Genomic DNA, 27,201 nt, shown 5'->3' with positions numbered 1-27,201 from the left:
CTAAGACAGCACCTATGACACAATAATGTAGGTACATCTGACAGTGACTCAGGAAAAACAGTCATTGGCTTCAGTCAGTAACTGGTGAGCTCACTGTGCATACCCTAAATCCCTAAACCTCCTCCAAGGTTTCTAGTCTCACAACCAACTCATAGAATAGTATCTTGTGTGACCCCTAAAAATAGACTAGTGGTTTCATTCTCCCAACATAGCTCAGCTCTCCCTGATAAAAACAGCTGCCACAGGCCGGCCTCAGACAACAAATAAGATCCAGACCTGAGGGAAACAGGTCTCCTCCAAAGGATACAACATCTCTTTAGCTGAACAAGTTTTACTGATTCTGGGATTTCCTGCCAGCTTTGTCCTGGGACTGCATTTTTCATGTGAGTACCCAAACTAATTAAATAAAATATATTACACAAATAGCATTCTATAACTTTAAACTATACAAATAATATAGAGTGTGTTTGTGAAAGTGATTTAATATATTTAATATCAAGTAGTCTAGCTAGTAGAAACAGTTTAACAATTTGGACTAGTAATATTGAACATACTAGTACCTTTTTTTCTCCTGACTGGCAAACTTTAGTTATATTTTTCCACAGACAGACAGATAAATAGATAGATACATAGATAGATATAGATAGATAGATAGATAGATTCAAACATGCAAATTCTTTTTTTTTTCAGATATACTTATTTACATTGTATATTTTATTAAGGTAACTGTTTTTTTTACAATGTATACTCATTAAGGTTAGTTTAAAAAATACTTTTATTTGTTCTTTATGATTTCTAATAAAATGTTTAGGGTGCACAAAATATAAGCAATTCTGGTAGCTTTTTAATCACTTTTGAGTTTGTTATTTACATAAGGCAACAGCTCTAAAACATGAAAATAGTTTTAAAACAATGCAACTGAAGCAATCATAGCTTAGTAGGAAAATGTTGTTTTATCTCTTGCAAACATTTTAAGATTGAATCTAGACGTCCACTAGGAAATCATCCATATATCAATAAATGCAGAAAAGTCCAGTAATTTATTGGTTCATATAAAAATCCTCATCACCACTACAGCACAAAACAACTGTCATACAACGGGTTTCCTGCCTTAAAGGCACTTTAGAAGGAATACTAGGAAATCATTGTTTGTGTTATGTGAGTTTTGGTTGTGCTTAATTAGATCTATAATATGATCTATGGGCAAATATAGTTTTGAGTGAAATTATGCAATATTTTGCCAGTGTTCCTTAAAGGGACATTAAAGTCATGGTATAGATAGAACATTTAGCAATTTTAAAAAAGTACAATGTACTCCTATTATAAAATTTGCTTTGTAATCTTGGTATCCTTTGTTGAAGAGTAAATCTAGCTAGGCTGATAGATGCTCAGGATTATGCATGTGTCCTTAGCGCTATGGCAGCAAGGTTTGAAACAATGTTACATACTCAATAATGAAAATTTGATTTTGGGACCAATCAATTTAAATAAATAAAATATTTTGTTGGTTGGTTTGAGTTAGAATTTTATAGAAAATATCTCTGTTGGAAATAACTATACTTAATCATTTTTTCTACTTCCACTATAACAAAATATACTTCTTTTCTCTTGACATTCTTTGTTGAGACTCAGGTCCTTCCATGAGAGCATACTAAGGTAAGCTCAAGAGCGTGCACAAGTTTTGAGAACTGCGTGGCAGTAGTCTTTTAAACAATATTTGTTACAATGTCTTTACATATATAGTGCTGAAGAAGCAGGCACACTCCTTAGCATACCTCAGTATGCCCAAATGGAATGGAGCTAAATGTCCTTCCTTAAAAGAAAGACTTACATTTGATAATATAAGCAAATTAGGAACATTTTTAAAATTAAATAACATCTGAATCATAAAAGTTACATTTTTACTTCCATGTCCCTATAATGTTTCGTTTCTGTGTTGCTATGAAGGCTAGAAAGAGTCCTTCCATCCTGCTAGACGGTACCAGTAGGAATATTCATCTATACATCATATTTGATCATGATTTCCCAACTCCATTCCTCAGGACACACTGACAGGCCAGATTTCTAGGATTCCCTTGATAATCACATTTACTGAGCTGCTGGTTATATCTGGTGTTCTCCTTCAGACGTGTTGAAAATCTGACCTGTTTATGGGTCCTGAGGACCGGACATGTGAACCCCTGACTGAGAAAGATATTGCAATATACTGTATTTGCAGTAGTTTTAACCCGAGTAATGCATCATGTATGTATATTGTTTGCATCGCTTTTTCTGTTATGTTGTATTTAAACTTATTGAATGAAAGGGACTTTGTACACTAAATTATTCTTTGCATAAATGTTTTGTAGATGATCCATTTATATAGCCCTCCTAGGGGTGTTTTTGTAAAAATGTATAGTTCTGCTTATTTTTAAATAACATTGTGCTGATTTTTGGGCTCCTAACCAAGCCCCACAGTTTTAGATGTATACTGATGTAAACAGACTGTAGATTGCTTCTGTTTGTATAATGGGTCTGTTCATATGCAGGGGGGTCTGCTCTCGGCCAATTTCAGTGGGTGCCACAGTCTAACAACCTCAACACTTCTAAATATGTTTTTAAAAGGTTTTATACTGGATTGTTATATCAGTATCTGTGCATATTATTCTTCATAGTAGTGCACAGTTAAATGAAAATTTGTGTATACTGTCCCTTTAAAGAGATATTCTACTCAAAATTAATTTACAAAGCTGACCCTGAAAAATTCTTTACAGTGATTGCTGCTCATTTATATATTTGTATTTCTTAAGGGTTGATAAATAATAAGTTGGGTTTTTTTTTAGTTCAAGGGCTTTATCCCTGGACTGCAAAGCAACTCAAAATTGCAGTTTCAAATGCTATGATTTTACTGAATTTCATTTTTTTTTTTTAAATGTTTTGCAGTCGGAAGCATATCAGATTTAAAAAAATGTTTTTGTTCCCATGAGATTAGGTTATGAATGTTTATTTTTTCTGTGATTATGTTTTAACCAGATAAGATATGGTTAATACTGCAATCTTCAAATAAAGTGCTATTTAAAATGCCTGAGATTTTTCCATGTAGAAGATAGGACCTGTTAAAGACAGCTGTCTAGTACTGAAGCAGATCACTTCGTAGGCCCAGGGGACAGCTGCATGTGCCCACTCCCCAATCTTATGCTCAAAATATTCCCTTCCACATTCTTGTGTTTGAGTAGAATTGTGCAAAGACTAAAATACTGTAAAGTGTATTATATTTTGCCTAAATCTGTCTCACACAGCAGTTGTCTCCCGGAAACATGCAAAGTGTCTGTCATAGTTTGTGATAATGTCAGCCAGTTTAACAACAAATAGAAGATATTTATATGCTCAGTGCTCTTCAAGTAATTCAACTTGCACTGAAGTAAATTATTTTCCAGTTGAAAAACTTATTTTCCTTTCTCCTTTTTAAACTCTGATATTATTTGTGTACAAAAAGTATGTGATACATTTTTCAGCAGGAATGTAATCTACATCTATATTATTGTAAGAAATCTTTTTATTGATAAACCACCTTTGTTTTTAAATAAGTTTTAACTCTTGTTTTTATTTGTTATTTTTTTTTTACTGTATTAATAGCTATTACAAAAACAGATTTCTTTTCTGTTAACTATACAGGACACTGTGGTATATTCAGCTCTTTTTATAAAAGCTATGTCAAATGATTTATTAAAAGAAAAATGACTTTAAAGGGACATGGAATGCAATTTTAAAGGGACATAATAGTGGAAAAATTACATTGTAATTTGTTAGAGCCTGTAATGTGAGCCCTACTGATGATGCATGTCTATGTATTTAACACCTGCAAAATGGTTAAACACATAATGCCCAGTTGGCAGTAGCAGAGCACTGTCGGTTAGAGAAGGAAATAGAAACTGAACATTGAACCTGCAAACAGTTAAAACACTGTCGGAAGCTGTCAATAAGGTCTCAAACATTAGGGCGTGCTCAACTAGGTGTAAAAGAGGAAAAATAGGCTTTTTGAGGCCTCTTTTCCATTGAGATATTAAAGTTTTCAAATAATACAAGTGTTTCACTTTATACATTTATTATTATATGTAACATTTATTGCTGGCACAGTTATAGGACTAGTTGGAGTTATGTCCCTATTTAAATGTTAATATGTATTTACATATACATTCAATCACATATCTACAACATTCCAATTAGGCCTATACCTAGGGCAGCAGTAAATAGTACATATATCAATACATTTAAACATTTAGTAAAACCACAAAAAAATTCCTTAAATAAAACATTTTTTTCATTTCATTTCATTTCCTTTTTTAAAAACCTTTTAAAAACGTATTCAGTGTTTCTATGTTTTTGTGTATCTCTAGAGGCATTTACAGGTAAGGAGCACAATTATCAAACGTAAATTTTATTGTATAAGGTCGGGTTACCGTAGCAATGAACTTGTCATGGATTTTCGAGAAATCCAATGTTAACACAATGTTAACTTATACCTACATGGAAAGAGCAATGGCGTTACAAATCCTTCAGGTGTGTTAAAATGTGGGTATACCACTTTAAGTGGAGAACTATAAAAAGGTGCTTGAACAGGAGCTCAGGTATGCAGTGACCAAGTGCGCAAGCGCACGAAACGCGTCTGCATTGAGCTCCTGTTCACACACCTGATCATTTCTTTGTTTTATGTACTGACCGTATGACTTGGTTTTACTGTGAACTCAATAAAGTTTGGATTTTATGCAGCCGATGCCTTTCAGTTCGCTACTTCTACTTTTGGATTTGTCAATGGAAATGAACCCTGTCAGTGTAGATATCAGTCTCAAGTCTGCTGGCAAAACATAAGTAAGATTAACCTATTCAGTGTAATAGGAAATATTTTGCATTCTTCAAGCTGATTGTGTTTTTAAGTTTTTACATCCTGTCTTATTGAATTTCAAGAAGATAGGTTTTTTTTTGGTTGACTAATGCATCTCCCCTATATTTATGCTGATCTCTGTATTTTTAATGTATATTATATGATCCTTAAAGGGATATGAATGTCAGTATTAAAACTATCATGACTTTAATAGAGCATGCGATTTTAATGAATTTCCAATTTCCACTGTTCCTTATGGCCTGATGGTCATAAACTTGTCTTCATGGAGAGAAGTCATGTAAAATATTTGAGGTCAGGCTTTCTAAAAATGTTTGATGGGCCTTGCAGTAGTGACAAGACTTCTTAGATAATCTTGCTAGAGCGTAGAACTTTTAATCATCAGGCCTTTAATCTCCTTGGCTGAAATTTACCAATTTTCCATATCATAGTGAGGTATGCTCTAGAGTGTTCATATGTCTTCATATCCTTTCAATATAAGCGAACACAAATTATAATACATGTTCTGGCATTTAGAAGCATTATATAAAATGAATTTGTAAAACGTAAATTAGAAGACATTTAAATATTAATAGTGCACGATAATATTTAACATTTTTGCACTAACTTTTCCAATCAGTGATTATATACAAATTCACAAATGTAATTTTCATTAAAAGAATAATATAAAGCTATATATTAAATCTACAGTTAAGAAACTGGGAGATTACAAAGAACACGTGCAACTATATATATATATATATTATTTTAATTTAAATAAAACATGTCTTTGATGCCCTATTAGTTATCTTTACAAATTTATACATTTAATACATTTTGCAATTTTTCATTTACATGAAAAGGTGGCAAAATGAAGAATGAAAATACATTGCAAAGCTGTTTCATTATTACTAACTAAACATTTTATATAAAATTCTCTCAGCGTTTACTGTCCCTTTAAAGATTTGTTATTTAAGGCTTTTGAATTACATTTTCTAATAAAAAATTACCTGGGTTTTTTTTCTTGTTTTTTTTTTTACAAATATGGCAGAAAGTACTACTTTTTAAACTTAGTTTATTAGCTACCATAATTATTCTTATATTACTTAAAATTCTCTCTAAAATTGCCAATGAGAATTTACACAAAATTAATTTATCATAATCTTTTCACCAGCAAATTCATAATGCCCATTTGTGTGCTAATTGGCATCTGTATAATAGCTTCTCAATCCATGGGTCGGGCACCTTATCAATGGCTGAAAAATATAAAGTCCCATAGAATAGAATTTTATGCTGGCTCCTAATCTGGCAATTATGGTTGCCCAGCCATGTGTGAGAATTCCACAAGACTAGCCCTATGAGAGATGCCACTGTTTACTGTGTTCATTGTCAGAGAGATTATCTGTCAGTATTAGAAAGGGTAGATCTGTTCACTTTAGCTCTTTCCTAAAACTTTGTGACAGATTCATGATCCAATGCACTAGGGACAAACACAAGCACGTCATATCTAAATATCCTAAACATATGAGATTTTATAGAGTATATTTTATTGTGTCCCTAATAGATAAAAGGGTGCATTTGAAAAGTTGCTTAATAGCTTACAAGACAAGAGCACTACAATATCTAGTAACTCCAAATTAAAGAGACATTCTGGTGCAACATTGTATGATCTAATCCTAATTGGTAAAATATGGCTTGAGGTATGCTGTTGGAATTTTTAGTGGCTGCTAGCCCAGGTATTTTTGGAATTTTGCAAATCTAGTTTTACAGAATGGTATACATAAACATTAGGTTGAAAAATTATTGTCATTCACCCCCTAGCCGTATAAAAAATGTTCCAAATACACAGGTTAGTTTTATGATCAGATAACAGATTATTTGAAAACTATTAAATACATAAAACAAGATATTTTAGAATAAAAAGTATAAGATATTGTATAAATAAAATAAATATGTTGATTATTCTCTGTATAATACCATAATCACGGTCAAGACACAATAATGTTACATACTGAATCTAATCCAAATAAATTCATGAACTCTGGCAGTCTTCATGCCATTTAAGAAGCAATTCCCTTTTAGTGAATGCAATTTTAAACAACATTCCAGTTTACTTCTATTATCTAATTTGCTTCATTCTTTAGATATACTTTGTTGAAGAAATAGCAATCCACAGAGGTGAGCCAATCACAAGAGGCATCTATGTGGAGTCACCAATCAGCAGCTACTGAGCCTATCTAGATATGCTTTTCAGCAAAGGATATCAAGATAATGAATCAAATTAGATAATAGAAGTAAATTAGAAAGTTGTTTAAAATTGCTTGCTCTTTATAAATCATGAAAGAAAATATTTCGGTTTCATGTCCCTTTAAATCTATATATATATATATATATGCACACCACACACTTGCGCTGTGATTTACAATAATCAATAAAACACTAGCAACTAGTGTCACAATGTAAAGTAAATGATGTTTAAATTTTATTTGAAACTAATACAGCAGTATCTATTTTGCATTTCCTACTAATGCTCACTGAGTTATAGATAGTTTCTAATAAAGCTGATTGGGTCATAGATACTTCCTGCAAATGCTCATTGGCTGATAGGTACTTCCTGCAAACGTTCATTGGCTGATAGGTACTTCCTGGTTAAGTTCATGTTTAAATGCTGTTCTTTCAAATCAATGACAGACCATCACTTCAAAAAACCTATTTATCTATTATCACAGTTATTTTAAGGAAAATACAGTGAACAAATTGGGTGTTTAACGATTAGCCATGTTTAGAATTAACATATACTGTATGTGCACATATTGTAAATACTGCAAAACCATATAATATATAATGAGCAGCTGTGGTTCTAGTGTTATTGGAGGGGTGGTGCCATGCTCCCATATTTGTTACTGTGGCCACTCCAATTTGTAACAACCTTCCAAGGATACCAAGAGAACAAAGCAAATTAGACAACAGAAGTAAATTGGAAAGTTGTTTAAAACTGCATGTTCTATCAGAATCACAAAATTAACTTTTTGGGTTTATGTCCCTTTAAAGAGGTGACCTAAATTTGCAAATTAGTGTAATGTTTTAACAACCCCATTGTTTTATACAGAGCAAGAAGAAAGAATTAATAAAAGTAGGAATGCATGGTCAAAGATGAGGTCCCCTAACAGTATCTCTGGTACCCTTATTATTAAAGGGATATGAAACCCAAACAATTTACTTTGTGATTCAGACAGATCATACACTTTTAAAATTGTTTCCTATTTACTTCTTTATTATTAAATCTGCTTCCTTCTCATGGTATTCTTTGTTGAAGAGATACATAGTTAGGTTTCTGGAGCACTATATGGCAGGAAATAGTGCTGCCATCTAGTGCTCTTGCAAATGGATAACATTCTTGCAAACCTGCTGCCTTATAGTGCTCCAGACACGTGCACGCTCATGAGCTTCCAGTCCTGCTTTTCAAAAAATATATACCAAGAGAACTAGGACAATTTGAAAATAAAAGTAAATTAGAAAGTCATTTAAACTTGCATGCTCTATCTGAATCATTAAATAAATAAATCTGTGTTTCATGTCCCTTTAAGCTTTCAGGGTAACATTTTGCACCCCAAAATGATCTTCTCCAAATGTTATGGTCTAGAACCATCCCTGATAATAAGTTAAAGGGACATTATACAATCATTTTTTCTTTGCATAAATGTTTTGTAGATGATCTATTTATAAAGCCCATAAAGTTTTTTTTTTTTTTTTTTAAATGTATAGTTTTGCTTATTTTTAAATAACATTGCTCTGATTTTCAGACTCCTAACCAAGCCCCAAAGTTTTATTTGAATACCGTCAGCTACCTTCTCCAGCTTACTCCTGTTTGTGTAAAGGGTCTTTTCATATGCAAAAGAAGGGGGAGTGGGGGGAGGGTCTTATTTCCCACTTGCAGTGGGCTTTCCAACTGCCTTTTCAACAGAGCTAAACTGAAAGCTTCTAAGTAAGTTTTTAAACAGTTTTATACTGGATTTTTATATCAGTATCTGTGCATCTTATTCTTTATAGTAGTGTCTACATGCAGTTATATGAAAATGAGTGTATACTGTCCTTTTAACTAATTATTATTATTATTATTATAATTTATGTTCAGGGCAACACCAACATCCACATCACTGGGTTCACGAGTAGGAAACACAATGACACGGGTAGACAGTAAATAAAAATACAGATGCATTAGACAGATGAGGAGAATTTTGATCCAAAGCGCTTCCAATGAAGAGGGATGTTGCTTCTGTAAATAAATATTGCTGTAAATGTGCTCCCCTTATCCCATCACATATATAAAGATACACATTCTAAGCTCCCAGAGTTCTCTGGCAGTCACATGATGTTTTCAGTGTTCAGACACAATTTCACAACCTGCAGAGTACCATGTATGAAATGGGCAGCAGCTCAGATAAGGATTAGTGAAGTTAATGGCCAGTTTTGTATGGGCTGGTGCTGAGTCTGCAGCTCCATTTTTATAGGCAGTGAGTTAGTTCCTCCATAATGAGTTTTTCCAGTCTACAAAAGCATCAGTGCACGATGGCAGATAACAGGTGGGTGATTTTGTTTAACATGAAGATCTCATACTATAATGAAGAATGTGCCATACCTCTGGCAATAGCTAGAGACTGTTTTTTAAATAATATATAGGGTGAGAGGTGGATTTTTGGGAAATATAGTAGTGATGTGCTGCTATTATTTACTCAGAAGTAGGTATTTGAGTTCTGTCTTTATATTTCTTAAAGATTCTAAAACTTTTAAATACCTGTTTATATTCTTGATAAACTGAATCTTTATTAGGGAAATTCCTTTTATGAATTTATTAGTTTTACAGAGAAATGGTGTAATTTTTCTAATTTGCCCTTCTTATTAAGGGAATAGTAGATAATAAAACTAATTAAAATATCTAATTATATTGATATCATTTAAACGAATAAGCCTTGTGAGATGCTGGCTGATAACAATATGGTAAGGAAATAGGAATATGTTAGGATTTCCTGAGAATTAACTGAAATTTAAGGTTAAAGATTTTAATCATCTAGACAGATTAGAAGATATCTAATATATGAGTCAATAAAAAAAATGTTTTTAAGCAGATACCCAAATTGTTTTCAAAGGAGAAACATCAATAGAATTAAGAACTCTTTGGGAGTGAAGGGGTTGTGTTCCTTTAAATAGAACAGCAACTGTACAGGCGTAAAGTGCGGCAGAGTCCTCCACAACTAAATGCTGTCCCTACATAGCACGGTTCCATAGTTATCTGAGAAGTACTTTGTCCTGGTGTAACGTGCATACCTGGAATACTTGTACCACAACATGTGTGGCTAATTTTAGCCGAGCTTATCTAGTGATAAGGAATTAGTTGCTGTTGTGGCTATAGGTGGAATGTGACTCAAATTTAACTGAATTTAAATTAAATCTTGAGATTGCAAATATCACGAATAGTTAGTTGTTCTTTGGTTCTAGTAACCATTATTATTTGGCACAGTGATTATTCAGTTGCAAGCTAAAGACATGTTTTTCTAATCAAAAAATAATCTGACTTTATTGATAGGGCAGATTATTTTTTAAATTAGTTTTCCTGCACAATAATGTGGTTTTCTAAAGAGACAAACATTTAGTGGTCTATTCAGAAATAGTTAATGAAAAAAAAAAGCTGGAAGAAGTCTGGAGTCAAACTTAATGTACATATATTTATTTTAAAAGTGTTATCAGTATAGTTAAAATTGAATTATAAATATGTTTAACATATTGAATTGGTGTGATCACCATTAAATACGGAAGAATTGCACAATCAGAAAGTTTATAATAAAAAGACAATGCAATAGCAATTAGTTTGAATTTTAAATGAGTAGTAGATTTTTGTACTTTAATTTGTTGTCCCCCTGTATCATGTGACAGCCATCAGTGTATACATTTACACTGTGAACTCTTGCACATAATCAACAGGAGTTGTTCCTCAGAAAGTGTGCATAAAAAAAGACTGTGCGCAATTTGATAATGGAAGTAATTTGGAAAATCTCTTAAAGGGACATTAAACCCAAACTTTTTCTTTCAAGATTCAGATAGAGCATTCAATTATAAACAACTTTCCAATTCAGCTAGGAGCTAGCTAAACATTTCAGAAAGTCACTGATAAGAGTTATATATGTGCAGCCACCAATCAGCATTAGCTCCTAAGCCTACCCAGGCATGTTTTTCTACAAAAGATAAAAAAGAACAAAGCATATTAGATAGTAGACATACATTGAAAAGTTGTTTAAAACTCCATGCTCTATCTGAATCATGGAAGAAACTTTTGGGGTTTCATGTCCCTTTAAAACTGCATGCTCTATCTGAATCATGGAAGAAACTTTTGGGGTTTCATGTCCCTTTAAAACTGAATGCTCTATCTGAATAATTAAAGTTTATTTTTTACTTTAGTGTCCCTTTAATACACCATTGTGCTTAGAGCCCTTATGCATGCTCCCTTGCTGACCTCATAAAAATGAACACGCAAATCAGCAAACAAATGGCTAGTGAGACACTCGGCAGCTATTCTACATGAATGCCTCTCTATCTGCAGATACACACGTTTGCCTAAGTGTTTAACCTTTAGCAGAGGTTAAACACATATGGCAGAGGATACTGTGTATAAATATGCTTAACTAACAATACAGCTTATTTTTATGTCCCTTTAATTGACAATATATATAATATAGAAAAGCTTGAGTTGAGTCGTACATTATTTTTATCATACATGCTTTCAGCATTTCAAAACATTTCTGCATGAATAATCTACACACTGGAGTTTAGATGACTAGTTCCATGAAAATTATTTTATTCTACGGTAATTAGTAAAAAAAAAATATGGATAAAAGAAGTGTTTATTTAGAATCCATTTAAATGTAAAAGTGGGTACTACATTAAACTGTAAAAAAACTCATTCTCAGGAACAGTTTGATTACTGGCTCATAAGGACAACACCCACATTCATCAAACCAATATATGTAATATATTTTAAATTAAAATAGAAAAAAAAATTACTTTGGCTTTTATTTGTTCTAATAATTTATAAGAAAAAGGAACAAAGTCACACATACAAAACATATTTAATCTTTCAAAGATTAATATAACTTATTAAGAAAGGCTGCTTTTGTATAGAGATTTTTATTGCAACTTTTATATTCTAAATAAAGTTTATATTGTTGACAGATATTTTCTGGTATTTTTTTTTTATAAACATTATGTTTTACACTCAAGAAGCACCCCTGACATTTTTTATCACAATTGTTTGTTTCATTTTTTTTATATATATAAAATCAGGCCTCGTCATGTTTCTATGTTATCTGATTTTTTGTTTTTTTTGTTTTTTGTTTTTTTTGTTTTCAAAACATCCTGGGGGAATATAACACAATTACAACTGAACAAATTTGCATTGTTTGCATTTGGAATTTTATTTTGCACTGCCTATTAATTTAGAATTGGTGGCTTGAAAACTTTCTAAAATCCATTTTATGTATTTATTTTGTTTTAAAGATGTCAAAAGATGTATAAAACATGTTAGGAAATTATAAAATGATGCTAAGGCTACACATAAACAAACATTTAAACAAGGATACATTTACTCTACTTTTTGGCTAGAAACAGTTGGTTGAAGTAGATCAAACTGGGTTACTTGAACTTGGGTTTAAGTCCAATTATTATAAAAAATAACTTGTTGAATTGTTCAAACTTAAATCTGATTGATTGTGGGGGTTTTTTTTTAAACTGACATTGCACCAAATTTACACGATGCAAAGTCTAATTTCATTAAAAAAAATCTGTAGGTTATAACCAGTGCAGCAAGTAGTCAGACTGTTAGTGTAAAGCAGAGGTACTACTAATAAACAACAATTGACCTTCCCTTAAAATTAAACCTTTAGCTGCTATAGCCATTGCATTTTATTGGGAACAATATATACAGACCTGTTTTATTAATAACACAATAGCAAGGTGACTCTTGTCTACAGCAGTGTTAACAATATCTAGATATATAATTGATCATCCTCCCCCTCCTATCTGCCACCATCACCCACTTTTCCCTCTTTGAAATTATGAGGACAGAGAATTCTAAATGACTTTTTGAGTTACATTATAAATTGGGCCTGGGCTATACTATTATACCAGCTATTGTTCTTCTTTATTGTAACAGTAATTAGAATTACGTGTTGTACTCATTTTTTTCTTTCTTTCTTTGTGTTATTTCTGTACAACATTGATGAATCTTGCTTATTTTTATTTTCGAAAACTGTACTGATAAGAAAATCCAAATAAAATATGATAAGAAAAGAAGTTTCCAAATTATAAAGCACCTCATTAAAGGGACAGGCTAGTCAAAATTAAACTTTAATGATTCAGATAGGGCATGTCATTTTAAACAGCTTTCCAATTTACTTTAATCATCACATTTGCTTTGTTGTCTTGGTATTCTTAGTGGAAACCTAAACCTAGGTAGGCTCATATGCTAATTTCTTAACCCTTGAAGGTCGCCTCTTATCTGAATGCATTTGACATTTTTTCACAGCTAGAGGGTGTTAGTTCAAGTTTGCCATATAGATAGCATTGTGCTCATACCCGTTGAGTTACTTATGAGAGGGCACTGATTGGCTAAAATGCAAGTCTGTCAAAAGAACTGAAATAAGGGGCAGTCTGCAGAGGCTTAGATACAAGGTAATCACAGAGGTAAAAAGTATATTAATATAACCATGTGGTTATACAAAACTGGGGAATGGGATTATCTTTCCTTTTAAACAATAACAATTCTGGAGTAGGCTATCCCTTTAAGTCATTGTTACAGGAGATACATTCCAATTGAAATAGATATGTTTATCTAACTATTTTACACCTGAGAATTTTTAGAATTCGTTTTTTTTTAAGTCCTAAATATAACAAGTAGACAGGTGCAGTGTATGTAACTTTAAACCCCCAAACTTAGATTGAAAGTTGTCTGGATTTGACAAGTCATTTACAAGTAATATATTTATGTAAAACTACAAGACTTGTATTTACATATTAGCTCACATGTAGTATTTCCCCCCTCAAAGGCAGCTATTTAATTTCCTTAATGCAGTCCAATGTTGGTGTATGCTTTTTTTTTTTTACACTGAGGATTTTTCCTGTAAAATAAATTTCCTGTTTTCTTCATCATTTTATATATTCACATAATTTGTATTTCTCTCATATTGGTATCTATATATGCATGCTTTGGTAGTTTAAAAAACAAACTGCAGAACACACTTGTTTACTTTATATATGTCGCAAGTTGGGTTCTGACCTGAGTTATAAAAAGACATGTTGATGTCATTGTTTTAGATGAGAAGACGCTCATTCACATACCAGAGAAGAGACATCAGAAGGAAATTTCCACAAAGACAGAATAGATCAACTACTTTAGTGTGGTGAGGATCGGAACTATTTCTTCTTGTGACAGCTGCTTCAGAAAGCACAAACCAGTAAGTCTGACATTCCATAAATTCTTGTCACCTGTGTGTGGTGTGTGTATGTATGTATATATATATATATATATATATATATATATATATATATTTATATATATTTTTTTATAAATATATATAAATGATATCTTCAAGCAAATGAAAATAGAATGTTAAAATTAGAAAAATATGTAAGTTTTATTTCTAATCTACATTTATGAAAATGAAAATGTAAGTGTTAATTTGGCTATTCTAATAATGATAAAGGGACTGTGCTTGCACATGCCAGATGCAGGCTCCCTTGCAAGTACTGGGACTAACAACCTGATTGGACGGTTAAAGTCCTTAATAAGATGTGTCTACTGAGGACATTTTTCAAGTTATATTTTTTACATATATGCTGCATCACTTACAAGTGTTTCAGCATTTGGCTAACACGCTCCTTTAATAATCCTTTGCTGTTTTCCAATTAGTGCAGCTACAAATTTGCCTTTCTCCTCCATATAATAATATACACTAACTTAGATTTTCTCATTAAATTATCATAAAAATATTATTATCAAGGTCAGCTCAGGGTAGATGGAATGCAATGGATTTTCATTTATCTTTTAAGGGAGTGAAATCAGAAAAACTGTTCATTGTAATGATGCAACTTAAAGGGACAGTCTACACCAGAATATTTATTGTTTTAAAAGATAGATAATCTCTTTATTACCCATTCCCCAGTTTTGCATAACAAACACAGTTATATTAATACACTTTTTACTTCTAAGGTTACCTTGTATCCAAGCCTCTACAAACTGCCCCTTGTGAACCCACCTATTTTTACTCTTCAATAAAAGATACCAAGAAAATAAAGCAAATTTGATAAAATAACTAAGTTAGAGAGTTGTTTAAAAATGTATGCTCTATGTGAATCATGAAAGTTTTATTTTGACTTTACTGTCCCTTTAAAGGGACACTGAACCCAATTTTTATATTTCATGATTCAGAGAGCGAATGAAATTTTTAAGCAACTTTCTAATTTACTCCTATTATCATTTTTCTGCAATCTCCTGGTATCTTTATTTGAAAATCATGAATGTAAATCTTAGCAGCCAGCCCAATTTTGGCTCAGCACCATGGATAGTGCTTCCTTATTGGAGGCTGACATTTACCCACCAATAAAGTAAGCATAACCTAGGTTCTCAACCAAAAATGGGCCTGCCCCTATGTATCACATTCCTGCTTTTTAAAGAAAGATTGCAAGAGAACGAAGAAAAATTGATAATAGGAGTAAATTAGAAAGTTGCTTAAAATTGCATGCTCTATCTGAATCATTAAAGAAAAAATTTGCGTTTAATGTCCCTTTAACCGATAATAAGCACAATATTGGGAAATTTTGCAGGCTTGCAAGGGCATATGAACCATTGTGTTAAATATGCTCAGCTATAAATCCATCAGATACAAAGCTAATACATTTGGAAAGGAAAGGGGACAATGTGGTTTGGAGGGAGAGGTAGAATATAGGATTGGTGAGTAGAAGTTTTTTTTTTTAAATAGGTAACCAGGGACAATTATACCAGATGATTAATATATTGTGACCCATTCTCTAAGCAAAATCCGCTGTCTGCTGAAATACATTTTTGGTAGTTACTAATTCTTGGTAGAGGGACTTCATTAAAGCACAAATTATATGATCCTAACATTTATGGGCTAGATTACAAGTGGAGCGCTATTTAGTGCTCCCACCCAAGAGTAAACTTCGCTAGATGGAGGCTTTTTGCGCACATCGGAAAGCGTGCGTATTCCAAGTTCAAACAAATTATTGTGACCATGTTAACTTCTTCCCATAGAAGTCAATGGAGAGCGCAAACACCTATACTCATGCGCTAACTCGACAGGAGAAAATGTCACATTCCAATGTTCTTCACCTACAGAACAATGTACTTATTATTGTAAATACATATTTCTATATATATCTATACATACTTATACCTATATATCTATTCTTATAGATCTATAGGTATAGTTATGTATTTCACATAAACAGTATCATATATATATATATATATATATATATATATATATATATATATATATATATATATATATATATATATATTTAACTTAAAAAAGTACATTATTTTCTATGTGAAGAACATTGGAATGTTAAATATGCGCAACGCGAATCAGTGTTCCCAACTTGAAACTACCACTGTCGGGTTTACGCACATAAAGAATTGCTATCTTCAATGCTCGTTATTGATATATTAAATATAAAATATTAAAAAAAATATTACATTTTTTACAATAATTATACATACTGTAAAATATTGTAAACAATCCATAGAATATATCTATATTGCACCACTTGTAATCTAGCCCTATGTCATTTGTGTGGCTTCCTTAATCAGTGAACAACTTCTAGTTAATTGAATTATGTTATCAATGTAACTACCAGATCATGTTTGTATTATTTTACAGCTAAATGCTGTATTAAAGGGACAGTAAACACCAGAATTTTTGTTGTTTAAAAAGGTAGATAATCCCTTTATTACCCATTCCCAAATTTTGCATAACCAACACAGTTATAATAATATACTTTTTACCTCTGGGATTACCTTGTAGCTATGGCTCTACAAACTGCCCCCTTATTTCAGTTCTTTTGACAGACTTGCATTTTTGGCCAATCAGTGCTTGCTCTTAGGAGCTTCACGTGCCTGAGCTCAATGTTATCTATATGAAACAAATGAACTAACGCCCTCTAGTGGTGAAAAACTGTCAAAATGCATTCAGATTAGAGGTGGCCTTCAAGGTCTAAGAAATTAGCATATATACCTCATAGATTTAGCCTTTAACTAAGAATACCAAGAGAACAAAGCAAAATTTGTAATAAAAGTAAATTGGAAAGTTGTTTAAAATTACATGCCCTATTTAAATCATGAAAGTTTTTTTTTTTTACTTGACTGTCGCTTTAAGTTTAACAACATATTATAATTTTTAGTGCAATTACATCAAACCTAATGTGCTCGGCATAAGTATTCGCATTGTATTGTTCTTCACAAGCAATTCCACTCAAATGGATATAATAGTGTAAAGTTAAATTGGGTTCAATGACATAATACCAATATATAGAAAATCTTCATTCTATAGGAATTATGTTATAACTGCTCAGTCTATTAAGCTCGGGGACAGCTTCAGCAAGCCAATAAAAGTCAGTCTCAGTTTGGAAAGTATTAGTTCATGTGCTTGAGTGGTAATAAAGTGTGCCTAGCGTGTATGCACCAATACTATTATCCATATAATATGACGTTTCCTCCAGGAGCTTGCTATATTTCATTATCAGCTACAGAGAATGAATGGATGGGAAAACTTCAGAATAGTATTCAGCAAACTTGTTGATTATATTAAAGGAGCAGTAAACTCCTTGAGATTTTACCCCCCCCCCCCCCTTATGTAATTTAGCCCTGAAAACTCAGGATTTTATAATTCACTGAACTTGAAATGCATCCTACTAACTTCTCAAGGCTAATCCTGCTACATACATTTCCCTAATTTACTTTGAATAATAATGCCTGCAAAACAATTCAGTTTATACTAACCTAATGACCATGGGTAGCCTTGTTGTCTGCAGACTCAAGCCCACATTGGGTCCTCCAAATAAGGCCAGTGGTGGGTGGAGTTTGGCTGTTTAAAAACAATTGAAGCAAAAAATATGTTTAAATGTTTTAAAAATGTTCAGAGTTCACTGATATGTTAGCCTATAGTAACAAAATGGAAATGTCTTGTAATTACAAGGTGTTTATTGTCCCTTTAAGCTAGGGTCCTATTTAATATAACAATATTATGTTCTTTTTATTTGCTCTTTAATACTAACAGTCATTTTTTTAAATTAGATACATTTATAAAAACACTTGTATTTCTTTCTTAAGATGGCAGCCAACTTGATCAGCTCATCTAACCATACTGAAAACAAGGCAGAAGATCTTCCTCTCCCACCACCTCCACCACTGGATTCAGGCCATACCCTGTCTGTGTCATCTAGAGAACAAGAAAAATGCAGTATGCCTTTACCACCTCCTAAAGAGTCATTTGCTAAGTTTTATGAGCAACGTCAAGCAAATGAAGTAAAAAGGCTTTATCGACACATGCATCCAGAATTAAGAAAACATTTAGAGCAAGCTGTGAGCCATGATCTCTCTGAACTGATAAGTACAGACGAGCCAAATCAACAATCATCCATTAATCTGGATGCAGTTTTACCAGGTGATGTGCAGTCCATGCGTTGGATCTTTGAAAATTGGACTCTAGATTCAATTGGAGAGCATAAGGGTACTACAAAACTAGCAGATGAAGAGGGTGTGATTGGTGGTAATGTAAAAAATACATCACTCAAATTTAAAGGTCAACCAGAAAAGGGTGGTGCACTGTTTACCTCTGAAAGTGATAGAGAAAATACAAAAGGAGATGTAAAAACAGCCTTGTGGTTATTTGAAACACAACCTCTTGATTCATTAAATAAAATATATACCAGTGACACAGATGTTCAGGAAGCAGTTTTGAAAGAGCCAGTTGAAAGAGGAGATGTGAAAGGCACAAAATTTCTCTTTGAAACCCATTCCTTAAGTGAAGTAGGTCGATGCAACTCTGTTGAAGAACAGAGTATTCTACAGCTGAAATCTGAAATACAGGAACTAAAAGGAGATGTGAAGAAAACTGTGAAACTGTTTCAGACAGAACCTTTATGTGCCATTAGAGACAAGACTGGAAATATTCATGAAATTAAATCTGTCTGCAGAGAAGATACTCAAATCAACAATGTGAACACAACAAGATGGTTATTTGAAACTCAACCCTTGGATACTTTTCACAAGGATTCCACTAACATTCATATTATTCGAGGTATTTCACTGGAAGAGCTAGAAAAAGGAGGGGTAAATGCAAAAAAGTGGGTATTTGAAACACAGCCACTGGACACTATTAAAGAATTTGTAGATGAGGGAGTTTTCCAGGCATCATCTGATAACATCCAAGGAGCAGATGTAAGTAAACAGCGCAATCTCTTTGAAATCCAACCGTGTAGCTCAATAAATGAAGACTGTGCTGGTAAAATGGTTGCCAAAGAAGAAGTACTTGCAGGCGATGTAAAGTCCTCCTTGTGGCTGTTTGAAACTCAACCAATGGAAACACTTAAGGGCAATTTTGAAGTTGGACAGCTACAAAGATTTGAGCTGCCAAATCAAGAAAAAGGAGACGTAAAACAAAAAAAACAAGTCTTTGAAACCTGTTCCCTTGACAGCATTTCCAAAACAGAAGAGGAATCAGTAAAAGATAACAGCAAGAAAGATATTGTTAAAGGAGATGTGAAATCTTTTAAGAACCTGTTTGAAACACTTCCTCTGGACAGCATTAAAAATACTAGTAGTGTTTCTGTTTGTAACCAGGAAGAAATGCAGGTGGGCAATGTAAAAGCAAATCAACTTCTGTTTGAAACTACTCCTCTTTATGCTATTGAGGATAGCTTGGGCAATTTTCATGAAGTTACATCTGTCAGTCGAGAACAAATAATAAGTGGTGATGTGAAAAATTACAAATGGATGTTTGAAACAAAACCACTAGATCAATTTAATGGAAGTACCCAGAAGGTAGATATTATCAAAGGTATAACAAAACAAGAAATGATGTCTGGAGATGTGAGAACTGCAAAATGGCTCTTTGAAACTCAACCAGTTGATGTTATTCATGAGGAAAAAAATAAAACTGAAAAACATTCCTCAGTACAGAAGGAAAACTCGCAAAAAGGTGATGTCAAGAAATATCGGTGGTTGTTTGAAACACAACCTGTTGATGCTTTGTATGATAAATCAGAGAAAAATCAAGAAAAAGAAAAACTACCTCAGGGAGATGTTAAGTCCACTACATGGATGTTTGAAACACAACCATTAGATTCCTTGAGAGACACTGAGGAACAATACATCAAAATTAGTACAGTATCACAAGACAGTTTTAAAGGAGTTGATGTAAAAACTACCAAACATCTGTTTGAAACAGAACCCTTAGAAAACATTTCATCTACGGTTCAATCTAAAAATATTATCAGATACTCAAGCAGAGTAGAGATTCAATCAGGTGAAGTTTCCAGAGTAAAGGAAATCTTTGAAACCAAACCAAAAGAAGGAACGAGTTTGAAAACAACAGACATACGCAAGGAAGAAAGTATCCAAAGTGGTTGTGTAAACAAATTTACATGGCTTTTTGAAAACTGTCCAATAGATTCTATGGCAAACAAAAATGATGGGTTTCTGGAAATTCCACCAGAGAAGGATGTCAGAAGTGGGGATGTTGGAGGGAAAAAATTCATTTTTGAAACATATTCTTTAGACCAGATTCAACGAGAAGTTGATGAAACGGAAATCAAGAAAGTACAGGAAGATATCAGCAGAGGAGATGTCAAGTCATGTACTATGCTGTTTGAAAGCAAGCCATTATATGCTATACAAGACAAAGGTGGTGAATATCATGAAGTCACATCTGTAAAGAAAGAGGAAATTATGAAAGGTGATGTCAGAGGGGCAAAATGGTTGTTTGAAACTAAACCTCTTGATAGAATTAATAAAGATGAGGAGGTTTTTGTCATCAGAGCTGTGACGCAAGAAGATTTTGAGAAGGGCTGTGTAAGGTCTGCTCGATGGAGGTTTGAAACAGAACCACTTGATTCTATCTCTGGAAATGGAAAGGAATGCAGGACAACAGTTGATGATGTGCAAAAGGGAGATGTGCAGTTGAACAAACAATTATTTGAATCACAACAGATAAATCAGAAGAAATATGTCAGACTGGTAAGTGTCAGTGATGTCCAGAAAGGAAATGTTAGAACATCTACTTGGCTCTTTGAAAATCAGCCTATTGACTGTTTGAAAGGAGATTCTGAAGAACACTGTGGCATTGTAACTGTGCAGCGTGAAGACAGCCAAAAGGGTGATGTTAAGAGGTGTACCTGGTTATTTGAGTCTCAGCCACTAGATAGTCTCAAAGATACTGATACTTCCTTAACTCCCCAGGTTAATGAAGTGCTTCCAAAACATAATGTAAAAAGCACAACATGGCTTTTTGAAAGTACTCCTCTAGACGAATTCAATTCTGGCAGAACAATTGGTGAAGAAGATAAAGAAATACATATAAAAGATACCCTGACAGCCTTTTATTCTTCCCAAATAATTCAACACAAAGGAATTATTATTGAAGGTGTTAATGAAGGAAATGTTAAAATGGCAAAATACCAATTAAGCAAACCAGCTACAACAGAAATTCTAAAGGAAGAGATAGTGGGAGGCAACTTGCAAAGAATATTGTTGCAATTACTTCACAGAGCGGATATTGAACCCCACGGGGATCTGGTAGTGGAGAACAGCATGGGAGAGCTCCACATTACTAAGCTCCAGCTGTTAAATCAAAGTGATTCAGGAGTACAAGAAGAAGCTAAAGTAAAGGATAATGTAACTAAAGCTCTTCAATTTCTCCTCAACAAAGATTTGTCATTGAAGACTGGCATTATAATGGAAGAATCTGAAACAGCCTCAGTTAAAATTATAATCTATTGTGTTTCAACACATTTTGTATTTCATGTTGGTGAAGAGGACAATGTAAAAGGAGATGTAAAGTCAACCATTGGAACCCTCATTGCCTGTAGCCAAGAACCTAATACAAAAGCTTCTGTTATACGAGAGCAAAATGAAAAAGGAAACGTACAGTTATACAAAAGTTGCATTGAAAAAGGAAATCTAGAGTACTTAAGAAATCTTCAGTCAGATTCTGAAATAGAAAACCTTATCCTTTCTCAGAGTCAAGGTATTGAACAGATACATCAGGATACAAACATGCCAACTGAAATAATAACAAAAACTCCAGTCATCCAAAACACAAGCAATCTCAAAAAAGAATCAGTACAAGTATTATACAGCCCTCCTCTACACTCCATTGTCTACCTTGCCGATAAATCCACACAACAACTTGAAAAATCTCAAAAAGAATACAAAACAGAAGAAAACAACACCACACAATTTCCAAGCCAATCAAACCAACAAGTCATAGCTAATGAAGAATCAAATAGATCTGTCCCCCAAAAACCATGGTTGGTTGAGGGAAATACCCAAGAAAAGGAGTTTGACAGTAGGAGTGACCTTCAGTCTGCACTTCTTAATCTTAGACAAGCCACAGAGGAAGCTAAGAACATTCAACATCAAGTTCAATGCAAGTTGCAAAAGACTACAAAAGAAATTCAAGTCAGCAGTCCAACGGCAAATGTTCAACCATCTATAACAAATCAAGAATGTGCCTCAAAGCAAACAACAACAAGTTCAATGTGTGCAGTTCAACAAACACAGAAGTCTCATTCAAGTCTTCAGAAGTCCACAGCATCAATAAAAAAGGTCAGTGCTCATGAGAAGGAATTTCAGGTACAGCAATTATTTAAATCTGGACAGGAAAGAGAAATGGTACCTAGTACAGAAGATAGTATTAAAAATGTTATTAATCTTCCTGAGCATCCCAAAAAATATTTAAATCCTTTTATTGATTCTGATTATAATATGCAATCAGTGCAAGAAGAAAGAGAGAATGATATTGTAAGAGGGGATGTAAAGGCAGCTATTAGAGCATTGCAGAGTTCTTCATTAGAACAAAAAGAGCTAGAAAAAGAGGAAGTTATTAAAGGTAACCTAGCATCTGCCTTGCAATCCTTGGAAAAGTCTAATGTTAATATTTCAAAAGGGGACTTTAAAGCAGCTATGATATACAAAAATGCAGGGAAGTCATACTCAGGGTATAAAACAAACAATGATGCTCAGCAGATTAGCAATCAGGATACAGTGGAGACCATACAACAATCTGATAACAACTTTCCTGTTCCTTCAGCTACTGTGATGGGAAAAGAAAGTCCACAACCTTTGAAGGCAAACATTGTAGAAGAAAGAAAGGACAAATCTACAACCATGAAAAATTCTGTCAAAAAAAATACAGAGTCTGTTCCAAGTAAGACAAGTGAAAATACATTAGATGAGAATGGAAATGGCTTATCCACATCCCAAACTTTAATGCCACAAAGAATAAAGCCAGTACCACCTCCCAAACCAAAGCACCTACTTGCATATAGCCAACCAGCTACACATCATAGCACAAAATCTCAGCTGAAAGCAGCCTCATTGCATAATAAGCCTACAACTTCAAGTGTTGCAGGGAACATTAACCCAGTTACAAATTCTACAAACACAACTGGGTTGGAAGAATGTGCAGGGGATGAAGCTCCAGAAAAACCTTATGGATGTCCATCTAAACATTCAAAAGTAGATACCAAAAGTGAAATACTCCTTTACAGGTCCCATGAGGAGCAAAAACAAATATTTCCATCAGAAACCCAAAGCTGCCCATGCCCAGAGGAACATAAAGTAATTGTTTCTAATCCAAAAATGCTGCAAAAAAAAGATAATAATTTAACACCCTGTGAGATATTTGTTCAGACAGAAGAAGTGGAACATGTACCTATTTTAGAAAATAAAGTGTTGGTTAAAGATGAAAAGTGTGACAAAACAATGAGCCAGACTTGGGAAGGTTGTGAAAATGTAAAACGCAGAAAGGGTGTTACTGTTGTAGAATCCAAAGACTATCAAGGTGTGGTAATGAGGGTAAAACGAAAAAAGGAAACAGAAGATGAGAAACGCAAAAGATTATCTGTCCACAAGGACGAGATAATGAAAGGAAATGTGAAGGCAGCAATGGATATTTATGAAAACTTGAGAAAACAAGATGAGCTACAAAAGATTCTCAACAAAGTAAAAGAGCTAGAAGAGGATACATCTAATGTGGATGTGAGCTCCATGAAAAATATATTTGAAAATGTCCAGGACTGGGTAGATATTAGCCAAGATGGTGTAAGTCATCAACTTAGAGAAAAGGAGGTTCAGAAAGATGAAAACCTTGAGGTGATAAAGGATGATACAGAAAGTATTTCTTCTATGGAACTTGCTTATGAGGATCTTGAAAAGGCTAGTGCAGAAATCAAACATTTGAAAGAACAAACTTTGTCAAAACTTTTAGACATTGAAGAAACAATTAAAAAGGCTCTTTATTCAGTTTCCAATTTAAAATCAGAATCTGATATTGTTGGACTCTCAGGTCTTTTCCGTGAGTCCCTTGGAACTTCAACAAATGTGACTCCAACAAATAATATCAGAAAAATAAGCATAGTGTCTAGCAAAGCAAAACCAGACAAACCAACAGAACTTTCCCTCCAAAAAGCTGTAGAAGCTACAAATCATCAAGAAATAACTGAAAGTAAAAAGAATGAACTAGATGTTACCAGTGTTTCAAACAGATCAATGTCCCCTGCATCCCCATCATTTATTACCATAGAGTCTGCAGTCAGGAAACCCTCCCAACAGAATGGGGGATGTTTACCTGCAGCTTACACTCCAAAAGATCCTCAAGATATACCTAGTTTACATGGGCAAAATATTGGTGAAAAGGAACAGGTACAAAAAGGATCAAGTTCCAACTGCACATATGAGCCTGACCAGTTTAATAAATGCAGCAATATTAAAGCTAATGTCAACTGCTCTCATAATTCTCATCTAAACCTTTCCTCACCCTCAAGCCCACTAAACTCTCGCAGACAAAAAAGTGTCTTAGAGTTGAAGACTGGAACTGAAAGTCCAAAATTAATTGGGACAACAATAGTGACTGAAAAGTATGAAGAATCTGACCAGTTTGGTAACAAAATCTCTCGATCAAAAACATCAACGACAGTTACAAAGCAATCAGACACTCAGAGTCCATCAAAATATGAGTTTGTATCCACTCCACCCCGATATGAAGTAACAGCCTCTCCTCTACTTAGAAGACGTGCAATTGCATCCATAGAAAATTCTGGTGAAGCAAGCAATACTGGTGTAGTGTTTGTTACATTTGGCAATTCAAATTCAAAAAAGAAATAATGTATTGTTAGAGTCCTTCATTGTCTATTTATATATTTATTTTAGAATTATCAGGCAACATAAGTTTTTGTATTTGTATACACAATTTTATATTTTTTTTATGGAACAACAATATTTTGACAGGGCATTATAGACTGACAGTGGTTTAATGTATTTACTTATCAGAAGTATATTTTTGCTTTCCAAAAATGTACCCAGTCATTTTATGTACAGCAACCATCATACTGTACTCAAACTAGCTTTTGCCATGGTGTAGCAATATATTATTTAATAAACAAACTTCATGAAATAAAAAGGTTTTTGTTTAAGAATTAAGCACATTCTTATGCTCTTTAATATTTAGGGGGAGATTCTTCAAAGCTCACTGCTAAGGTAAGAATATCTCAAAATATGTCAGTACTAAAAGGTCTCCTGCAGAGTTCTAGAAAGATCAATTTTACTTGGACAATTTTATTTGTTAATAAAGGACATTTTAGATTGTGTTTTGTGCTTTGTATTTAGTGTTTTTAGACTTTGTAGATTTTTTGCTGATTTGTATTAAGCATTGTATTTAGGGTTAAACTTGTGACTGTATAGACTATGATCATAATTTTCAAAACATATACAGAAAAATAGAAAAAAATATTATTAATTGAATAATCACAATCCTAAACACACTGCTATAAACACAGAACAAAGTATAAAGTCTAAATTGATTACAAAGTCTTCAAAGCATTATAGGATTAAATATAAAGTATGAAATACAATGAGTAAAAATCATGATAGTACTTTTTATTTTTACTAGTTATAATTGCTCTTGTAGTGTCAGAGAGTACTGAAAAGGGACTTCTTTGGACTTGTTACAATCTCTGAGCATATACTAATTTTACCCATGCAGGTGTAACTGACTATATGAGGGTGAGATTATTAAATATCTGAAATACTATACCTTAAAACTGAGAGAAGGTATAATATATACAAAACTAGAAGAAAATACAAGTTACACTGCACTCAAATTGTTTCATTTTTATTTGCTTCAAATGTAGATTTATTATCTACATAGGTGTTCACTTGTTAACTTAGCACTCCCCTGCTAGGTTCTGCACATTAATTTGTAAGGGAAAAAAAGTTACAGCGTTTTCCAAAGTTCAATGTTTTTTCTTTAAGAAATCAGTGAGCTCTGCCTCTGTCAGGTCTTCAAAATTAGAGATTTTGAGAATTAAACCCAAGGTGACAAGTTGGCACATTGAAATCAACTGTTTTATTCTTTGTTTTGTTCTTTATTTTATCTAAGAGGGGGAATTAGAAAATGTATTTGAGCTATTCTTGCTTACAAAAATCATGTACATGTCCTCAATAAACCAAACTTTTCTTTTCACACTTGCAAATAATTTTTTTCCCTAGATGAAATTCAGACGTTTGAATATTAGCAAAAATATTATAGCTTGCACATCATAAATAAAAGTAGAATATTCTAATATAAATCTGACATCATGTATTTAGCATAAACGACACTTGCATATATATGCATATATTCAACCAGATGTATTTAACCTCTTAAGGACATATGACGGAATTTTTCCATCATAAAACAATTGAGCAAACTGAAAGCTGTGTCCTTAAAGGGTTAAACAGCATTTAAAACATGACTCTTTATATGATCTATGTTTTAGTTCCATGATGATGATCCTTTTTTAACATAAATATATGTTAGATAATTTAAATATTTCAAATATTAATTTATTGTTCCTCAAAGGTGATTTTTATCCACTTTAGTTGTATCCACTAATTTGTTGCATTTAATATTGTCAGTTTCTTTGTAATTTTGGCGGATCTTTTATCATAAAAACTGTTTTGTATCTTCAAAAAAATGTTATTGATTAAAATTAAAGAAACGTATTTCCATTAA

At 33.1% G+C, this 27,201-nt stretch overlaps 1 protein-coding gene across 1 annotated transcript; it reads left to right on the top strand.

Annotated features, from left to right (window-relative positions):
• Positions 1-250: 250 nt before the first annotated feature.
• Positions 251-27,201, top strand: LOC128660135 (xin actin-binding repeat-containing protein 1-like). Its single transcript, XM_053713782.1, has 4 exons — positions 251-383; positions 14,222-14,361; positions 18,258-23,550; positions 23,671-27,201. Exons 3-4 carry the CDS (start codon positions 18,258-18,260, stop codon positions 25,311-25,313), a joined length of 6,936 nt encoding a protein of 2,311 aa, XP_053569757.1. The 5' UTR covers positions 251-383; positions 14,222-14,361; the 3' UTR covers positions 25,314-27,201.

This window comes from Bombina bombina, chromosome 5 (genome assembly GCF_027579735.1).
Source record: "Bombina bombina isolate aBomBom1 chromosome 5, aBomBom1.pri, whole genome shotgun sequence".
Lineage (NCBI taxonomy): Eukaryota > Metazoa > Chordata > Amphibia > Anura > Bombinatoridae > Bombina > Bombina bombina.
The sequence above is the reverse complement of the archived record's forward strand: the minus strand, read 5'-3'. Positions and strand labels throughout refer to the sequence as shown.

Excerpts from the sequence above, each read along its gene's own strand:
- LOC128660135 (XM_053713782.1), top strand. The coding sequence starts at position 18,258 with ATGGCAGCCAACTTGATCAGCTCATCTAACCATACTGAAAACAAGGCA. Across the intron at positions 23,551-23,670 it reads TAATAAGCCTACAACTTCAA|ATACCAAAAGTGAAATACTC; the intron begins GTGTTGCAGGGA and ends ATTCAAAAGTAG.